Source organism: Typopeltis vanoorti, chromosome 15, assembly GCF_054136105.1.
Source record: "Typopeltis vanoorti isolate ZY-2024b chromosome 15, IOZ_Tvanoo_1.0, whole genome shotgun sequence".
In the NCBI taxonomy this organism is placed as follows: Eukaryota; Metazoa; Arthropoda; class Arachnida; order Uropygi; family Thelyphonidae; genus Typopeltis; species Typopeltis vanoorti.
Window position 1 is genome coordinate 68527182 of NC_143563.1, and position 21546 is coordinate 68548727.

Sequence of the window (21546 nt, forward strand, 5' to 3'; positions counted from 1 at the left end):
AATGTCTAAGAGAGTTTTAGCATAGTGGAAAATGCTCTTATTCATTTTTGGTCATTGCTAGATGCTAATCACATCCTATTTGAGATACTTTGTAGACCTTATTTGTGCATTACTACATATGTTATGCTTGAACATAGTATTAATAATAACTAAGAAAAAAATTCCTCAGATATTTTTATTATTATTATTATTACTATTATAGGTAGTATAATATTTTTATTATTATTATCAGTGGATGTGGCGTTTGCACACCACGGCACTTGGCCGCATGAAGGAAGATTTGGTTTCGAGTCTAGTCGGTGACTTGAGGAAATTTTTCTAAGCCTTTTTTTGACTGGTTCCTGAGTTAGTCGATCTCTGGCACGGGCAAGTGGGTTTTTCATCCCATAAACTCAAGAAAATTGACCGTAGAACCCACATTATTTCAGACATTAAATATATTGTGTTAGGGTTAAGGACCACGAGATGGCAGCACATTTGAGCCGTCTCTCTTCACTGTGTACCACTAAATTAGTGATAGCCTTGGGCCATCTATCTCTGATTGGTACCAGTGGAGATTGAACTGCCCACTCAGTCTCCAAAAGTTAGATAGGGCTAAATGGCCTCGCCTACTCTCGTATACGGGAATAAAAAGGCATTAGCTGATTTTTTTTTATTTATTTATTTTTATTATTATAATCCTTTATCCAAGTGTGTGCAAACAAAGTTTGCGTCTGAAAGTATCTTCAGGACTGGGGTAAAGTGGTACAATACCAGGCAACTCCTTGCAAAGGTAGAGCAAGCTACCAACACTCCTATCTCAGTATCCCCATAATGCAAAACACATCTCCTTGCATATATGTATAATGTTATGCATTAAGGAAAGGGCCACTACCCAGACTAGTTTCGACCTTTATTGAGGTCTCTTCAGTGGGAGCCAGGCCCAAGTGGAGATACCAAGGCAGAAGCATTAGTAAGGTCATCTCCTCCTATAGGAGCTGCCAAAAGGTGTGCCACCTTTTTATTAAATTACTCTGGATTTAGAGAAAGATGTTGAAAGTTTATTTTTCACTTGGTCAGACTATAATTATAGTCTGACCAAGTGAAAAATAAACTTTCAATATTATTATTAGCTCTACACATTTTAGATTTTGTAAAAAGGAGAAACCGTTTTTTCTTTGTCTTTTTATTAGTTGCCCTCTCAGATGACTCAGAATTCCTATCCTTCATTCTGGTAACTATGTCAGCAATTGAAAATTTGCCAATATCACACCATTTGAAACATACTTCCATTCAAGAAGTGCATCTTTATGCTTGGTATTAAATAATATTACTACATTCATTTTTATGTGATCTTTGCCTGAATAAATCACTTCTAGTTATTATTAGAAATATCTTATCTCAGTGTCATCTCTTTTTTGTTGGTGCTTTATGTTTATAGTGATGCTCACTCTTTACTGTTGAAATTGTTTTAATAGTTGACTTCCTGATAGTGTGTGACAAAAAGTATTGATTTGTGGGAGATGATTTGTTTAATCCCTTTTGGCACGATTTTTAATTATATCATTTGTGCATAATTAAGCTTCAATCACTACAACTACAATTTGGTCAACGGAGTCTGAAATTCTCATTCTAGTTCATTCTCATTGGATATTAAGTTAGAGCTCAAGCATTTCTTTGCATTTTTCATAGGATGTGTGGATTCCCTCTGGTTATCTTATTTTAGTAGCATAAGCAATGCTGCTATAATATATATGTTACAAATATATTATAGGACTCAATCATCTTATGATACCGTTGCTATGGAAAACAAATAGTAATGATAGTTACATTGAATAATTTTTAAAGATGTCAATGGCAAATATCAGTTTTAAATTTACTTTATTGCTTATGATTTTAAATTTTAGAGCTAAAATATGCATTAAATAAAAAACAAGAAAATACAACTTCCTCCTGCTTTCTCTACTCACAAAATAACATTTCATTAAGTTTATGTTGAAGTATAAAAGTTAAAATATTTTCTTTCCCCAGATCCTAGCTCTCAGTTTTATGAGGAGCCAGTTATATCTTTCAATTTAAAACAGTTAAGTGAAATGTTTCTTTCTGTAGGATGCATTCATAAAAATTACAAAATCAGAAGGCATTTTTTCATTATGGAGTGGGCTTTCTCCAACGTTGTAAGTATATGTATATATTATACTTATATATATTGCTCTATTTAATTTAGTTATTATGATATGGAATTGTAAAAAGGAATGCATTTATATTCACTCTTCATAACACTAAATCTTTGGGTCAAAATAGGACAAGAGATTAAAATGCGATAACTAGGAGTAAGTTATCGCATTTGCATTCCTCTATATAATTAAGGAATGCAAAGGATTAGTTAGGTTTTCTGTCCTGATGTTTAATCCCTAACCTTTTTGCATTGCATCTTATTGGCAAATATTCACTTACTGAATATTTATAGGCTGACATTTTTGGAATTAGCCAGTAAAATTATATTTCGCATCTACTGAAAACTAAATTTGTTCATAGTACAAAGGAGAGAAAATGCTGTTCGATAGCAAAGAATTGTGCCCACATAAGGGACATAAGGGCAGAGTTTTGAGATGGACAGGGTGAGATAATTAATGGATTGTTACTATAAGTCTGAAAATATGGAGCATAATGAGAAAAATATACATAAGCAAATTTTAGTGAATAAGACTAGGATGATCATTATGAGCAATTCTAATTATTAGAATGAAGAGATGGCATCCAGGAGCAAGAAAAAATGGATTTCTTACATTTTTTTAGGAACCACTACCTTAGGAGGCACATGAGGAACACGTTTTGTATTTTATGGCTGCATTAGAGGCTATTGTGAATAAGATTGCTCTTCATGTAGCTAGCCACCAATACCAAGTGATTATCTCACTTGGTACTGGTGACTAGCTACATGAAGATTCTGTGAGGAAATAATATATGTGGGAAAAAAAACCAAGGCATGGGATTATAGAAAGGTTGGGAGATGGCTTGGAGCATTAACATAGAATTGAGGAGTTAGGTGGAAAGGAGATCATTGTTTCTTGGGTGCTGGTCAAGAAATATTTAAGAATGTAAATGTCAAAAGTCAGGAAGTTAAATAGAGTAGGTGTAGATTTGGAGTCAAATGGATGACAAGAGAAATTTAAAATGAAGTGCAGATGAAAAAGAGATCATGGAAGGCATATAAATCCAAGGAGAATCCCAAGGAATTTTTTGCTCTGTGGCAAGTAGGAGGAAAAGTGATAGTGTATGAATTACTGGGACTCGGGTGACCAATGCAGATGGCATAGTTGGGCTATTTAATGATCACTTTATTAGAGTATTCTATCCTGGTACAGCAGACTTTATTCCAAAAAGGATAATGGGTGGTGAATTGTTAGAAGTGAAGGAAGAGGATGTATTCTGAACACTGATTATGCTAAATGCCAGTGAGGAAGTATTTGCGAATTGTCTCAGTGGCATACAAAATTTATCTTGTCAAAAAACTTATTTCAAGTCATAACCTGAGCATTTGTTTATTATTATTATTATAACATGACACCTCCAAGGAGTTCAAGGACTCATTGTGGAAAGGGCACACTACTTCATACACCCAACTCAATACTGCCACTATTATCATAATACGTGTTGAAAGGCTTTTACGCTGGTTAGACATGATAACTAATAATTAAGGAATTGACAGCATACACTAGAAATATAAATTAAAAACAAATTTAATAAATACTTTCCAATATTTTAGCAATGTGGTGTTGCCATCTTCTTGGGAACTTAAAATAAAGAACAGGTGCATTCATTTCATTTCCTCGCTTCATTTCTCATTTGCTGTTATGTAGCACTTGCGTGCTACATAACAGCAAATGAGAAATGAAGCGAGGAAGCTACCGTTTTCCTAAAGTCCTGATGGTGCCCACTGGTAGGCTTATTGGTGGTTATTGGCCTTTGGGCTGAAGTTCTTCTGATATATGTTTCCCAAATTTGGGGCAGTCTTATGCACCGAAATTTGTTGAGTTTGGCATGTTCCTAAGGGCTGAGGCTGATTCCATGAATAGTCTTTTATATTTGAACTTGCTGCAGTGTATTACTGTGGCTTTCTTCCACCTTATTCTGTGGCGGGTATCCAGAGCATGGTCTGCAAGCCCAGAGTGGCTGTACTGGTGAAATCGAATGTAGTCCTTGTGTTCTGAGATTCTGATATTTGCTGTCCTGTCTGTTTGGCCAAAGTAGGACAATATACAGCTGCAAAGGACCTGGTATACACCAGGTAGGTCTAGGGGAAGTGGTTGGTTTTTAGTGGAACGGATAAGGGATACCAATTTTCTATATGGTCTGTAACAGGTGGGTAAGTCTTGTTTTTTTAGGATTTTGTTGATTTTTTCTGAGGTTCTTCGGATGTAGGGGATGGTGATGGATTTAGAGTAATATTTTTTGTGAAGGGGGGAGGCAGGTTGTGGATAACTGGTTTAAGGATTTTTTTTGGGGGGGGGGAGGTAGCCATTCGCTGAGAAAGTGTTAAGGATGTGATTTAGTTCAGTGGTTAGGGCTTGATCATTTGAACATATAAGTTTTGCCCTGCTGAATAGTTCTTAATAACTCCATATTGTTGTGAGGGGGGGGGGGGAATTGTTGGTGAATGTATCTGCCTGTATGGGTGGGTTTTCTGTGACCTGAGATTACCAAGGTTCCATCAGGTTGGCAGGTGAGTGGTGGGTCTAGGAAGGGGAGGCTATTGTTTTTCTCTTTTTCTAGGGTGAACTTGATTCTAGGGTGTTGGTTGTTTAAGTGTGTTAAGAAAGAGAGGAGTGTATCCAGGCCATGTGGCCAAATAGCGAACACATCATTAACGTAACGAAACCATATGGTAGGTTTTTGTGGCGCTGAGTTTAAGGCTTTCTCTTCAACAAAAGTCTCCATAAAGAAGTTGGCCAAGGGTGGGAAAAGTGGTGAACCCATGGCTGTCCCCTCTATCTGTTGGTAGAATTTTTCCTGCCAAACGAAATAGTCTGAGTTCATTGTGAACTGAAATAGGGCTGAGATATCGGGAGGAAATTTAGCTTGGATTAGCTCTAAGGTTTCTTTGAGGGGGGGGGGATATTTGTGAATAAGGAAATAGATGTCAAAACTGACAATTATGTCAATTATGTTGGAGTGCAAGGTTTTCTATACTGGCTTTGAATTGGCTGAGTTTTTTATGTGTGATGGTGTATTGCCAGTATAGTGTGAGAGCGCTTTGGCTAAATACTTAGCTAGTTTGTAAGTGGGGGAATCAGTGCCATCCACTATGGGACGTAATGGCACATTTTCTTTGTGTATTTTTGGGAGCACATATATACGGGGGGGGGGTAGTCTATAGTTATATGGTTTTAGTCTGTTAGTAATCTCCACATGCCAAGAAGTTACCTTCTTAAGGAGCCTATGGAATTTTCTAATTTGTGAGTTGGTGGGATTGTATTCAATGGGGAGGTAAGTAGCTCGATCTAATAGTAAAGCCTTAAGCTTACCTGTGTAGTCATTATGATTGAGTACCACAGTAGCGTTCCCCTTATCCGCTTTGGTGATAACTATTTCTTTGTTTTTCTTCAATTCTTGTAGTGACTTGTATTCACAAATGTCCCCCTCAAAGAAACCTTAGAACTCCCCTTCCTAGATCCACTAGTCACTCGCCAACCTGATGGAACCTTGGTAATCTCAGTTTATAGAAAACCCACCCATACAGGCAGATGCATTCGCCAACAACCCCCCCCACCACCACCACCACCTCACAACAATATGGAGTTATTAAGACACTGTTCAACAGGACAAAACTTGTATGTTCAAATGATCAAGCCCTAACCACTGAACTAAATCACATCCTTAACACTTTCTCAGCCAACGGCTACCCCCCCCCCCAAAAAAAAATCCAAAAAATACTTAAACCAGTTATCCACAACCCACCTCCTCCACCCTTCACAAAAAAGATTACTCTCAATCCATCACCATCCCCTACATCCGAAGAACCTCGGAAAAAATCAACAAAATCCTAAAAAAAACATGACTTAACCACCTGTTACAGACCATATAGAAAATTGGTATCCCTTATCCGTTCCACTAAAGACCAACCGCTTCCCCTAGACCTACCTGGTGTATACCAGGTCCCTTGCAGTTGTAAATTGTCCTACTTTGGTCAAACAGGCAGGACAGCAAATATCAGAATCTCAGAAAACAAGGACTACATCCGATTTCACCAGTACAGCCACTCTGGGCTTGCAGACCATGCTCTGGATACCCGCCACAGAATAAGGTAGAAGAAATCCATAGTAATACACCACAGCAAGTTCAAATATGAAAGACTATTCATGGAATCAGCCCCTTAGGAACATGCCAAACCTCAACAAATTTCAGTGCATAAGACTGCCCCAAATTTGAGAAACATATATCAGAAGAACTTCAGCCCAAAGGCCAATAACTACCAATATAGCCCGGCAGGGGGCACCATCAGGACTTTAGGAAAACGGTAGCTTCCTCGCTTCATTTCTCATTTGTTGTTATGTAGCACTTGCGTGCACCTGTTCTTTATTTTAAGTTCCCAAGAAGCTGGCAGGCAATTTGGGATTTAGCCGACCAAATTGTATTCTTATTGGTTAAACCAAAATAAAAAATGATGGTACACCATGACAAAATTTCATGCCGGCTGGGGCGTCACCCGGTTAAACAAGACCCCCGTTGTTTTCGCCAGGGAACCAGGGCAAACAGCGAAAAGTCAGCTACTGGAACAAATCTGAAAACAAGCCCCAACTCGACATCACCAGAGTTAAAGATTAGTACTATCAATGTAAGAAGCCTGAATGGCAAAGAAATGGAGCTAGCTGAGGAATTAGATAAGTACCAGATCGACATAATAGGGGTGACTGAAACAAAAAAGAGCAAAACTGGTGAGATCTTTCTGAGCAATAAATACAAAATGTTATATTCAGGCAATGACAATCAAGGAAAAGAAGGAGTAGCCATAGTATTCAACACTAAATACGAGGCTAATCTTCTTGAATGGCAGTCAGTCTCAAGTAGAGTAATGTGGGCAAATATGAGAATGGGGAACTGGACAATGAGACTTATTTGTGCCAATGGTCCCACAGAAGGTTCTACTAAGGTAGAAGTGGAGGAATTTTTTGAGGCTTTAGAAAAAGCAACTGACACAATGAAAAAGGAAAAGTTGGTCCTTGTTGGGGATCTAAATAGCAGAGTAGGAAATGATTGTGAGACATACAAAAATATTTTGGGAAAATTTGGAGAAAAGAGCAAAGCTAATAATAATGGCAAATACCTGTTGGATTTCTGCTCAGGACATGGACTGGTTATTACTAACACCATGTTCCAACATAAAAATGTGCACAAATTCACATGGAGAGAAGAGGCAAGGAATAAGAAAAGTCTCATTGACTATGTTATTGTTGGTAGTGATGTTTTCTCTCTGATGCAGGACACCAGAGTGTACTGAGGATTTGAAATTGGAAGTGATCACTATTTAGTCTTCAGCAGGATAAAATTGAATTTCATATTGAAAAGAATAATATGTAAGAAAGTTTTAAAGCGAATAAAAGTTGAGCAGCTCTGAGATGTGAACTGTAGACTAAAATACAGAAAGATTATTGAAGAAAAAATGAAAGAATTTGAGAACAGGAATCAAACTTTGGAGATTCAGTGGCAAATGCTGAAGAAAACATTGATTTATTCTGCTAGAGAGGTGTGTGGTGAGGTTGTCTGCAATGATAAAAAAATCAGAACTCCCTGGTGGACACAGGAAGTTAAAGAGGTAGTGAAGGAAAAGAAGAAAGCATATCAAAAGTTCCTGTCAAATAAGTTAGCTTGTGCTCTTAGAGAATATAGAGACAAATGCAAGAATGCTAAACACTGTGTAAAACTAGCTAAACAAAAGTCATGGGAGGACTTTGGCAAGAATATAGAAAATAAATATCAAGAAGGTAGCAAAATATTCTGGAGGTTGTTGAAGAAGCTTAGGAATGGAGGAAAGAGTGCTATAAAAGGAGTTAGAGATGATAAAGGTGACATGAAAACAGTAGAAAAAGATATCCTTGAAGTATGGAGTAATTACTTTGAAAAACTGCTAAATGAAACAAGCAGTGGTGACAGTACAGTGGTAAAAAACACCGACCAGGTATGCAGTCAGGAATACATATCCATACTCGAAGTAGAAAAAGCAGTCAAAGGCTTGAAATGTGGAAAGGCAGCAGGAGTAGATGATATTCGACCAGAAATGCTGAAGTATGGTGGTATAAAAGTCTTACAGTGGCTGCTCTACATAGTTCAGGAAGTCTGGACAGAGGGGCGAATTCCTGATGATTGGAGTAGAGCTCTAATAGTGCCCATATAAAAGGTGAAATAAAATTGAATGTGAGAATTACAGAGGTATTTCCCTACTGAGTGTTCCTGGCAAGATCTATGGAAGCATACTTGAGAAACGGTTGAGAAGAATTGTGGAAGAAAATCTTGGGAAGAACAAGCTTGATTCAGGCCAAGTAGAGGCTGTCAGGATCAGATCTTCACTTTACAACAAATAGTTGAGAAAGCATGGGAATATAACAAAGATCTGTATTTAAGTTTTGTCGATCTGCAAAAGGCATATGACAAGGTGCCAAGAGAGAAGCTATTCGATATGCTACAGTTATATGGTGTCAATGGGGCATTATATCCAGCAATATTTAGTCTTTATTTGAGTTGTAAGTCAGCAGTTAGAATTGAAGGAAGTACAGGAAGGTGGACGTCCTCTTAAACGATTCAACGATGACTTCTAAGGCCAGAACATGCCATGCTAGGTCTAAATCCTTGATACGTATGATGATGATGATGACAGGAAGGTGGTTTAATGTTAAATCTGGTGTGAGACAAGGATGTGCATTATCCCCTCTGTTATTCATTATCTATATGGATCACATTATGAAGGAAAGTGGTATTAAACATAATATGAAAATTGGAGATTTAATGTCAGCTCTTTGCTTTATGCAGATGATGTTATACTTCTAAATAAATCTGCTACAAATCTGCAAGATTCCCTGACTAAATTGAATAACTGTTGTAATAGATATGGTATGAAGGTCAGCAATAAAAAGACAAAGACGATGAAAATAGGCAGAATCGTTGAAAATGTCAACTGTATGGGGAATGGAGAACCCGTGGAACAAGTAAAACATTTCGGCTACTTAGGTATGATTTTTAGTGAAGATGGTAAATTAAATATGGAAATAGACAACAGAATCAACAAAGCTGGTATGGTAGGAAGTCAATTGAATAAATTCATATGGAATAAGAGAAAAATTAGTCGGAACACTAAATTAGCTGTATACAAGACAGTGTTCAAACCAGTTTTAACTTATGGATCTGAGAGCTGGGTCAGAAGTAAAACACTTGACCAAAGACTAGAGACTGCAGGTATGAGAGTCCTGAGAAAGATTAGAGGCGTGAACATATGTCATAATTGGCAATATCATATTAAAAACAGGGATATTAGGAAAGAACTTGATATTGTCAGCATCGAGGAATGCGTTAGCAGAGCTAATCTCGTGTGGTATGGTCACTTAAATAGAATGAGCGAGGAAAGATTAGCAAAACAAATGTTCTCTGCGAGGTTGGCAGGAAAATGACCCAGAGGAAGACCAAGATATGGGTGGATTGATACTGTACAAAGTGCTTTAGACGACAGAAATATAAGATCTGATAATGTTGGAGTCTTAACAAGTGACAGACTGATTTGGAGGAAAATTGTAGATAAGAAGTTAGTAATGATGTAAATTTTTCATGTAGTACTATCATATCCTGTAAACCCCTTGAGGGTACAGGATATGATAGTACTACATGAAACTAGAGTGGCAGGAATTTGATGATGATGATATATTATATACATATATTAAAATTATTTGCGGCATTTATTAATTTAAGGGTACGTGATATGAAATTTTAAAATTAATTTGTTGATTTCTAGCATAAAATACTTCATTAGGATATTATTTAAATATTGATTTATTTATAGAGTTATGGCCATTCCAGCTACTGCCATGTATTTTACATTATATGACAAAATACGTGAGAAGTTGACTGCTTTGCTCAAAGTACCTCAGCAGCCATTGTGGGTGCCAACAGTATCTGGAGCAACAGCTAGAGGTAGTCGTTGTTATATATTTTCAGTAATTAATATGTTTTTCCCCTTTCACATTAAAATTGCATCACATATGATGAACTTATCTAATTGAAACATGCGGCATTTTTCTGTTAATCATCATTTGCTAGTTATTAGGATGAAGCATAATAAACCTTACAACTTTATTAAGGATTTTTGTCATGTAAGGTCAAATACTTGACTATTGTAAATATTGCTTACTGCATTAAATTACCTTTAAATCTTTATCTCTATTTTCAAAATCATTTTTGTAATACTCAGTTATTTACTTTGTAAACTCTTTCCTTATCCAAAATAGTGAATCTCTTTCTCTATCTCTAACATTACAGGTAATGTTGTGTAAATTTTATCAATTATTATTATTCAGGATCTCCATGGAGTTGCAAGACTTGTTGCAGGAGGCTCATCTTAGGCAACACACTCTATTATACCATTTCATAAACTCATTTGCTGTTTATGCTCCCACTGCCCTATCTGGCAATGTGGTCTAACTATCCTCCATGCAAAAACCCACTCTCCAGCTTTATGTTCATCACTTCCAGGGATCAATATCAGTTTATATACTTGTATATTGCAAACATTTTGATAAAAAGGGATAAAGATTTAGAATTAGTTTAATGACTAAATTAACATTTCCAACAATCAAGTGTTTGACAAGTTCAGGTGACAAAAAATTAATTTTCAATATTTTTCCTCCAAACATTGTTGCATTTTATCAAGCACTCCCTAAAACTGACTTTTCAAGACTTCAGCCCTAACAGAAAGCACACTGCATATTCTCAATCATCTGTACACATTGAACCGTAAGAAGCTATTTCCACAATATTTGAATATAGCAACCATGATTCAAAATCACTCTGCTCAAAAAAAAATTAAAGTAAAAATAAAATTCTACTTCTTAGCAGAGTGCATAAATAATACATATCCATATGATATATTGGAAAATGTAATAGGCAAAATTGCCAAAAATACATAATATACATTTCATATTCTGATATATAGTGAGGAGTACTTTTCAAGATCTCAGCTGATCCTCAAGAGGTATACCAGATATTTGTGTGGTCCAATACAGATTAGCTGACATTTTGAAAAGTACTCCTCACTGCATCAATCCACTGTATCTCAGCTTTTATCCGAATCTTTTCCTTAACATTGTTTTCAGACACTTGTTTTGGCAGTTGTGTCTTTCATTTCCCATTCTGTTTAAGTTACTGTACCATCTCAGATTGGCTCTGCTTATACATTTCTTATCACGTTACATGTCAAGTACTTTTCTGATATTTTTGTTTTTAAAACTTGAACAATGTCTTATATACTCTTAGCAAAGATTTCTAAAAGTAATGCTGGTCATTGATTGTAAACAAGTCATAGAAATGTATTCAGCTGGCTTGTTCACCACCAACTGGTATCATTTACATCATTCCTGAAAATTGTTCTTGAGTAGTTATCTGACCTGTTTTATAAATGCACTACTAAGAATATAGTTGATATTTTCTGTTCTTATAGTTTATCCTTTTATTGCTGATTTTCATGCCAAATTTGTCATAGCAATTATTTAATGCGGATAAAAACTGGAAGGCTTACAGTAAATTTATTTAAGAGGATAATGCGATCTGCATAGAGTAACTAAGCTTAATATTTCTTTGTAAGTGGAGGTTTCTGAGGGTTAAAAGTTCATAAGGCATATTCCGGTAATTGGACTACATTTTTTTTTATTAAGCTAAAAGCACAATAAAGAAATAAAACCCGACAAGTTTCGTAAGTCGTTTGACTTACATCTTCAGGGGTAAAAGGTAACTGAAAGTTAAAACAACAAAAAAAGAGAAATTAATAGTTCATACTATACAGTTGTAGCCGTCTGACTGTTTGTAAAATCTGCATTCTGTTAGTTACCTTTTACCCCTGAAGATGTAAGTCAAACGACTTACAAAACTTGTCGGGTTTTATTTCTTTATTGTGCTTTTAGCTTAATAAAAAAAAATGTGGTCCAATTACCGGAATATGCCTTATTAATATTTTCTATTTGAATATTAGATTTAATAGCACCAATGCTTGGTAAATTATGAATTTCTTTAAGAACAGTAAGAGTTTTGTTTTTCTAGAAATAGAAAAACCAATCTCCTTGCCAGTCTTAGATGTACTCGTCTTCCATTGAGCTCTCTCTCTTTCTCTCATTTAGCATACATTGCAAACAGACATATACTGGTTAATACTGTATGTACATATGGACTCCTGTCATTACTCAATACCAAAACTAAGTATAATAAATATCCTCAAAAAGAGAAGAGTGACAATTTTTTTTTTTTTTTTGAATGAAAAATAACTCAAAACATTCTGTGCAACATGTAGAGGGAAGGCAAGAGTTAGGAGAATTAAAGGTAAAAGAATCAGAAATGTATAAGTGTTGCTTGGGTTAGATATTAATAAGGCTGTGGGAATGGATGACATATCATCACCTACTTTTAAAGAATGTGCAAAAGTGTTAGTGATGCACTTGTCCTGGTTATTTAATGAAAGTCTTGCACTCAGGAAGGTTCCTAAGGAGTTGAAAGAAGGCAAAATAATACCTCACCACAAGCATGGTTTGAGAACAGAATTTTCCATTTATAGAACCGGTCTGTATATCTGCAGTTGTGATCAAAGTGCTGGAAAAATTGGTTAGAAATAGAATACAGGATTGGGTTGATCGGCATGGGATTCTCCATGATGGTCAGCAAGGGTTTGTGAAGATCAGATCTTGTTTTAATAATCTGCTTATGTGTTATGATAAGGTGACAAATGTGTTGAATAAGGGAGAATCATACAGTGATATTCTTTAACTTTGCGAAAGCATTTGATAGATTACCACATAAGTTGGTGTACAAGCTGCAGAGGATATTAATAGATAGTATATTGGTGAGATGGATTGGAGATTGGCTCTCGGAATGATACCAGTAAGTTGTGTATGATGAAGCTGTGTCTTACAAAAGGTGACTAGTGGCATGCCTCAGGATTCTGTTCTTGGGCCCCTACTGTTTAACTTACTTGTTAACCTCCCAACCGGCCAGTGTGGATGAAATATTCAACACTCCCTAGCTTTTTTCATGGATCAAAACTTTGTCGGCATTCTACCTTTTATCATGCCATTACCTTCCTCTGCCGTTAATCTCGTTACGACTATTCTATAGCCATTAGTGGATTAACTGTTGCTGAGTGATCTTTGTGTCCCTTCCCCCTGTCTTTACGTCTATTGTGTTGCTTAGAATTTCATTTACTGTCCTAAGTTATTTGACCTTTCTTTCCTCTAAAATGATTTATTGTGTCTCTTCCCAAAAATTGAAACGAATTCCACATATGTGAAAAAAATCAATCCTGAAACGACCACTGATCAGCTTGTGCAATGAATCTATTTAGTGATAGTAAATTTGGTGTATTTTATTCTACAAATCAGTGCACAGGAGAGTTGTACTGAATGTTCTTTCACTTTACGTATAATAATTGAATAATTTTTTTTCGAATTTTAGAATTTTCAAATGTTTGCTTTGAAAATATTATGTCAAATATTTATATTTTTAAATAATATTTATTGAAATAAATATGTCCTTTTTCTTTCGTTTCTAGCGAAATAGTATTATATGGATCATCACATTTCAGATTTAGAAACGATTTTTTGTTATTCATAAAGACAAAATAAAAAAAAAAATGCTAAATTGCATTACTCGGTTTCCGATTGTGTCTTTTTGGTATCAAAAATTTATATCCAATGATATTTTAGCAGTGATTCTTCGCCTTCGTCATTTATTTATTTGTATTATGCATATTACGATAATATCTAGTGCATAACCTCGTAGATATGTTGAAAATATAATGTGAAAAATATCATATACAGAATGATTCAACATTTTTGCTCATTTTGAAGATTTTCTAATGCTCCCCCCCCTCCTTATTCTCTCCTGGAACTTGAATTGCATAACTACTCTAAATTTCTATACAGGTTTGAAAGCTTTTCTAGACAGCATTCAAAATCAATTACTTCATTTTACCATTTTGACAAAAGATATACGGCAATCAGATTGTATTGTGAAGCTTCTAATTCTCTTCTATTTATTTGCAATCTAAAACCAGCTGTTCTACTGTCCGCTGAAATTATATGAAATTTTAGAAATAATATGCTATATTTTCACCATGCAAAATTGTTTATATGCATACCACACAAAAGAAAGTTCAGTAGTATTATTTGTGTTTGTTTTTCTTTAAAAAAAATTAAATATTACTTCTGCTGCTGCTGGAAGCTATTTCTGAAATAATCTACGTCTTATAAATACTTGGAAATATCCTCTTAGCTGGAGGAAAAGTTGAAGGCTTATTACTCTGAGTGCTATTGAGAAGAAAGGGGAGAACACTAAAGTACCTCAGGCTGTAGTGCAGAATATGTCAAGAATGTCTTGTTTCCTAGTCTAGATGGGGTCTTATCAAGGCTCGATACAGAGGAACAATAACCTGCTTGTCTCTGCTTGTCATCGTATTCTTCAGCAACCAAGTGATTTGATGAGCTGTTTTGGTCACTTTTGCAATGTGTCCCCTAAATTTCAATTCCTTATCTACCAACACTCCTAAATCTCGTGCCTCATCAATTTCCTGGAGCACGGTTCCACCAATGCAGTAAACTGCCGCCAATCTTTTCACCCCAAAATGCATAACCTTACATTTTGCCACATTAAACTGACATCCATTCTCCTTAGCCCAGACCTCCAATCTATCCAAATCATCCTGCAAAATTTTGACGTCATCTGCATTAACTATTGCCCTACCCAACTTCGCATCATCCGCAAACAAATGAACTGTTCCTCTCAGATCATTTCCTATATCATTTATGAACAAATTAAACAGCAGTGGTCCAAGAACAGATCCTTGTGGCACACCACTAGTCACAGGCCGTCTTGTGGACTCTACTCCCGAGTAAACCACTCTCTGATATCTCTCCATCAACCACCCTCCTATCCATCTCACCAACCCTATGTCCATTCCCATATGCTGCAATTTACTGATTAGAATTCCATGTGGAATCCTGTCAAAAGCCTTGGCAAGGTCCAGTAGAATCACCGTAAACCCATTACCCTTATCCAGTTCAGCCGTCACTGTGTTATAATACGTGAGCAAGTTACTGAGGCATGACCTACCCTTCACAAAACCATGCTGTCCCCGATACAGTATCCCATTTTCTTCTATCCAATCTTGTATTTTCCTCTTGACTATTTTCTCTAAGACCTTGACAATGATTCCTGATATGCTAATCGGTCGGTAATTTACTACAGCAGTCTTGGAACCACCTTTATGCAGTGGAACTATTTTCCCCTCTTTCCACCCGCTCGGGACTAACCCAAAATGCTTATACATTATTTATGCCAAAATAATTGCTTAATTTATAATGATCAGTTTCACTTTTATTATCAAAAATTAGAAATTAAATCATACAATTATCTTAAAAAAGAGGATTTGAATTATTTTCAAAGAAAAGGTGCATATGCATTTCATAATCTTCTTTTTTTGAGGGGGGGTATAGACCTAATCAATCTGCGGATATTTCAGATAATTTATTTCATAAATCGTTCGCAAGACAGCTGTTACAAACGTAAATCACTTGGGGAACATACCCATTCATTTTAGTGTAAAATAGTAGCAAAGGTTCGGTTACTTTAGATATCTAATCTAGAAGAAAATGTTATGTCTTTGCTTAGATTAGAATCTTACGTGAATAATTTTTCTGACATGATTTCTCTATTCGTTATAATGTAACCAATTTCCAGATTTGTTTCCCTCCTGCAGATTTCATGTTATATGCAGTGATTTCTTCTTTGTACTACAAGAAAAAAAATCAGATAACAGGAGAAAAATATGTAGTATTTTCTTTTCCACTGGCTGAATTTACAATGTTCTTTCTTTGTGTTTTGAAGAGAAAGTGCAAATGACTTCTTTCTTACTATTTTTGCCATTATAACATCTCATATAATTATAAGAGTGACATTTTACCGTTTTTCTCCCACACGAGAAACAGAAATAAGGTAGTAATAATATTGTTGATTCTGCCAAACTTCCTTGTAGCAGAAATTTTTATTACAAAACTTTGTAATATATATATATATATCCGAAACAAGAAATTTGGAACCCATATCACATCAATGTTGAGTGTTGGCGAGGTGAAAATGTTCCCTTTATTATTTATATATTTCATTTATTAACTAGGGGGCTATGCCCAACCCCCCGTGTTCTGGTATGGTAGACCAGTTCTCCTTCGATTGTGATAACTCGAAAGGGGGTTCCGCTCCTGAATTCTGATGACTCGAATTTTGAAGACTCGACACTCAGGGTAGCCCCTGAGTTTCAAAACGTTTCGATAAACATGACATAAAAAGGCTTATCATTTTATATATAGGGTAGATTTTATTTCATTATTTTTTATTGTTTTGATGAAATACTTTACCTGGAATACTCTTTCCAGTTTCTCTGTGTCATAAAAAGAACTTAAAAATTAGCCTTCAAGATGAAAAAGAAACAGTGCATTCGGGTATCCCTCTATCAATATTTGTAGTCCTGAAAAGGACTGTTTTGATGGCCTTGAAAACAAACATTTTTTATTTCATACTATTCAGAATTTAAAATTCTTGAACAGCGTGGAACACCTTGAAGCAAGGGTAAACACGCAAAGCAGTTTTACACTCAGGGCACCAGATTTTTGTTTCCTTTCTGATATTTTTTTTATTACATACATAATATTTGCATGCAGGTTTTTTTTTATTAGTCGGTGGTGGTAGATTTTCAGGATAATGATTGGAGTTAGCAGCGTTCAACCTCAGATGTCTGGCAGGATTTCCTGTTTTTCTGCTTGCTGAAGAAGGAGCATGTGCATGCAGCAATTCTTTCGCAATTCCTATTCTGTATTCTAGATATGTTTTGGTAGACAAACATTTTTTCTTGTACAGGAGGAAACTGTTCCAAATAACAAAATCCAAACACTTCAAAATTCAAATAACATGTCCAAACACTTTTTTGTAATTTTTTTATGCTATTTCCTCATTACAGAGTAGAATGATAGCTGCTGATTGCACTTGTCGACTCAACCCATAGTGTCGTTGTATGCACACACAGCAATGGGTTTTTCTTTCTTCAAACCATGCTTCTCCACGGACTCCGTTGATGGATTGTGCAGGGAAGATAGCAGAAAAACATCTTTTTTGGCTTTCCAACGTAATGCAAAGACTTTCTCTCACTGATAAGTTCGGATTTCCCCCTTCGATAGCTTTCCTGAACCCAGATCTGGAGGCATATCTCGCCTTTTTGCATTTACAGTTCCATAACTATCTGTACGATGCTGTAAAAGCAAATCAGCGAGTTCAGGACACATATATAGTAATTATCCATTATAATGCAGTAACCTTTCCCCAGTAAACGGTCTAGTAACTGCATTACTGCACGCATCGACAAGGGGAGATCCGAATATTTATCGTGCTCGATTACAGTTTGCTTTCCCATATAAGGTTTGAAATCCCAAAGATATCCACTTTCCGATTCGCAAAGCATAAAAAATTTTACTCCATGCTTCGCTTTCTTTTTGGGAATACACTGCTTACATTTCAGTCCACCTTTGAATGGCATAAGGCTTTCATCGATACTCAAGTCTATCTCAGGAATGTAGAGTGATCTACATTTTTGACGGATTTTCATCAGAAAATCATAAATTTTGTTGAGGACTGGGCAAGGATGTGTTGCCTGATTGTATTCCTCATTATTCTGAAAATGCAAATACTTCATGATGAGACTGAATTGTTTTTCAGTCATAACATCACGAAACATTGGCGTGTTCAGAATCCAGTCTGTAGACCAATACATTTCGAGAGCGGGCTTTCGAAATGTATTTCGAAACTTCAGGTTTTCCACTTTCTTTATTCTGATATTGCATTTGAAGAATGACAGTGATTTTAAATATTAATATCACCTATATCCGAATATCACATAATTTCCTGATTTATAATAATCAGGAAATATATATATTTTGTCTGATTTATAATTTGCTCATTTATAATAATCACCACATAGTTTCAGTATCGAAAAATTAAAGTTATGTGGAACAATTACTAGAGAAAAATAACGAATTAAATAAAAACTACCTATGTTTCATAACAGTTTTCGGGTGTGTGATAGTAATACAATGGGGGGGGGGTTAAACTATCAGAGGCGAAATAAAGTTCAATTCTATTGTAAAAATATGGAAATGAAATTTCACATTTGATATACATATTTTGAATGATAAAAATAAGCAAATGTATCGCCTACTTTAAAAATTGGAGAATAAAATATCTGAATTATGCAGAAAATATAAATTTAAATCATAACTGTTAATTTCATTTTGTAATGACCAATTATACAAGGAAACCAAGAAAGTGAAAGTACAGATTACTATATAACATGAAGAAAAAATTTAGTAATATGATTAAAGAATTTCATGTTATTCTCTATAAAGCAAAGTTGCTCAAGCGTGTCCTAAAGGAAATCTGTTAAGTATTATTCGATTTCGATGGTTTTGTACAAAAATAAAATTAATATAATCTGGAACGTTGGCAGCCGGTTTTCTTTTCTTTTTTTAAAAGAATATTTCAAATAATTATCGTGAATTAATTTCTTTGAGAATGAAGAAAAATCTTTTGTCTAGTAAGCGATTAGAAAAAAATCAGCGCAAAAAAAATAAAAAATTAAATTGGTTCTCCAACGTAAGGCAATATTTAAGTGAAGAAATTATGCAAGACCTTTATTTTGTCCAGAAATTAAAATTGTATTGTACAATAAAAAGAGAAAACAAAAATATAAATAATTTCTCTATTTTTAGTCTATCTTATATAACTAAAATCCAGTTCACCAGCATGGAACAAGAAAGTCCGTTTCTTGTTATAGGCAGCTGAGAGGCAGCTACGAACGGGAAATAATCCGATTAACCATTCTCTTCAGCGTGAGGGTTTATCACACCTTCTAATGGACATGACAGTCAAATTGCACTTATCCAGGTTCTTTAAACAGATGGGCTGAATCATATCCAGATTTAGTTGGACATCTATAGACGTCCTAGCTGGTAGGAAGATTAATGATATTTCATGTGGATTAAATAGGCTCTTAGCTTGGACAAATAAGTGAGGTTGCAGTTTTAATATTAATAAATGTCTGTGTTCACCGTAAAACAACCAAATTTAAACAAGAATGATGGTCTCAAAATGTCTAAGATTTGGCCCATGTGAATATGACCCTGATAACAAGTGCACCATCAGATTGCCTAGATTACCAAACTGTAACAAATAATGAAAATCATACCATGACAGCCAAAGAATTAACAGTATTCAGAAGGTTTAATAACTGGGATTGACTGATGTATGATGTTCCCTTGGAGTTATGCATGTGCACTCCCATCAAAAAGGGAGAGCACATGTCCAATAATTGCATGCACAAAACTTTTTATTTCAGAATTTTTAATTTCTAGTCAATAATTTTTGAATGTACAGTGGAACCTCAGTTGTCGAACTTAATTCGTTCCCGAAGGTTGTTCAGAAACTGAATTGTTCGAGAACTGAAACTATTTTCCCATATTCCCATAAGAATTGATGTAAAATGGATTAATCTGTTCCCGAACCCCAGATGATTGTTTATTTAAACCTTTACAATAGTACTTCATGCATAAGATCGTATACAAACATAATGAAAATGCATAAAATTTTACACAAAAAGAATAAACACAATAAATAGATAAAATAAAAACAAAAATTTAACTTCACTTTAACTATACATACGGTGGAGAGTTGATGACGTAAGTGGAAAGAGGTGAGTAAGGGGAGTCCCCTTCCATAAAAACATTTTTTATTTTATTTATTTATTTTTGAGTATTGTACATATCATTGATTTTGCCATACCGAACTGCATAGCAAGATTCGAGACACAAACGCCATTTCCATGTTTGGATATGATTTCTTTTTTCATTTCTATCGTGGTTCTAACAACTTTTCTTTCTGCTTTGCTGCTAACCCTATTCTTCTGCGGTCCCATGGTGGCTTAATTAATAATAATTTATGAAAAAAAAAAAAAAAACAGAAAACTCACTGTAAATTCGAGCAGGCGTCTGCACTGAACGAAGGCTACCGTGTAACTGATACTTTCCCACCATACAGCTCAGCACGTGGTTGCCGTTTGTCTGTTCGGAAACCGGGAAGATTTTTGTTCGGAAAATATGTTCGAGAACAAAGGGGTTCGACAACAGAGGTTCCACTGTACTATGAAAACAACTGGTATGATTCATCATACATGTCACTTGTTTTATTTAATAATTTTCCCAATGCCTCCACTCCAATATTACTCTAATCCATTCCAACTTAACACACTCTAATTAGTTACTTTTAGCCTTTGCCATGTAGATGAATTGATTCTGATGTCAGCATGTTGCAGAGGCATATTTATTTAGAGCATTTACTCTACAGTACAGTCACTTGAACTCATACAAATATTATTATTACCCAAGACCCCCTCCATGGAGTCAAAGCCTCATCTAGGAGGCCCTTTTATTAAATACACAGCTCATCATACCGTGCTTTAAACACACTCAAATTCTTTGCAGACACCACACTCTCAGGTAAGGCATTCCAATCATTCACAACTCTGCCTGAAAAAAACCTTCTCACACCCTCCTTATACAGCTTCCAGGGATGACCTCTGGTTCTCCCCTGATCTCCCACTATTTTCTGTAGAACCTCTCCAGCATTGATCCTATAACAACTCCATAACTTGTAGGGCTCTATCACATCTCCCCTCCTCCTCCTGTCCACCAGACTCTGCAAGTTACATCTTCTCAATCTTTCCTCATACTCGACATTCCAGAGGTCAGAAACTATCTTAGTCAGTTGCCTCTGGACCCTCTCCAACATCTCTTCATCTTTCTGAAAACCAGGTGACTAAATCTGGGCACAATAGTCCTTGTGTGGCCTAATCAAAGCCTTATACAATGGAACAAGAATCTCCCTACTTCTACAAGTCAGTGTCCTCCACATCATTCCCAGAAGCCTTTGTGTTGTCTTCACAATTTTGGCTGTGTCCCCTAAATTTCAGATCCTTATCCACTATCACCCTCCCAGATCTCTTATTTCCTTACCAAGCATAAATTCTGCATCACATTTTTGTTTTCCAAATTTTAAAACCTTACATTTGGCAACATTGAACTCGCATCCCCATTTTTGTGCCCAATCACTCAATTTTTTTATTCAAGTCCTCTTGTAAGGCCACAACATCCTCTATACTCTTCATGGTTCTTCCCAATTTTGCATCATCTGCAAACAACTGAATATTTCCATCCAAATCTTCACCAA

At 35.6% G+C, this 21546-nt stretch overlaps 1 protein-coding gene across 1 annotated transcript in view; it reads left to right on the top strand.

Annotated features, from left to right (window-relative positions):
• Positions 1-21546, top strand: part of LOC150098849 (mitochondrial glutathione transporter SLC25A40-like) — a 101373-nt gene that overhangs the window by 14424 nt on the left and 65403 nt on the right. Inside the window, exons 3-4 of the mRNA XM_090405080.1 lie at positions 2089-2156; positions 10028-10158. Coding sequence (XP_090261206.1) covers positions 2089-2156; positions 10028-10158 — 199 coding nt within the window. The remainder of the gene's footprint in view (positions 1-2088; positions 2157-10027; positions 10159-21546) is intronic.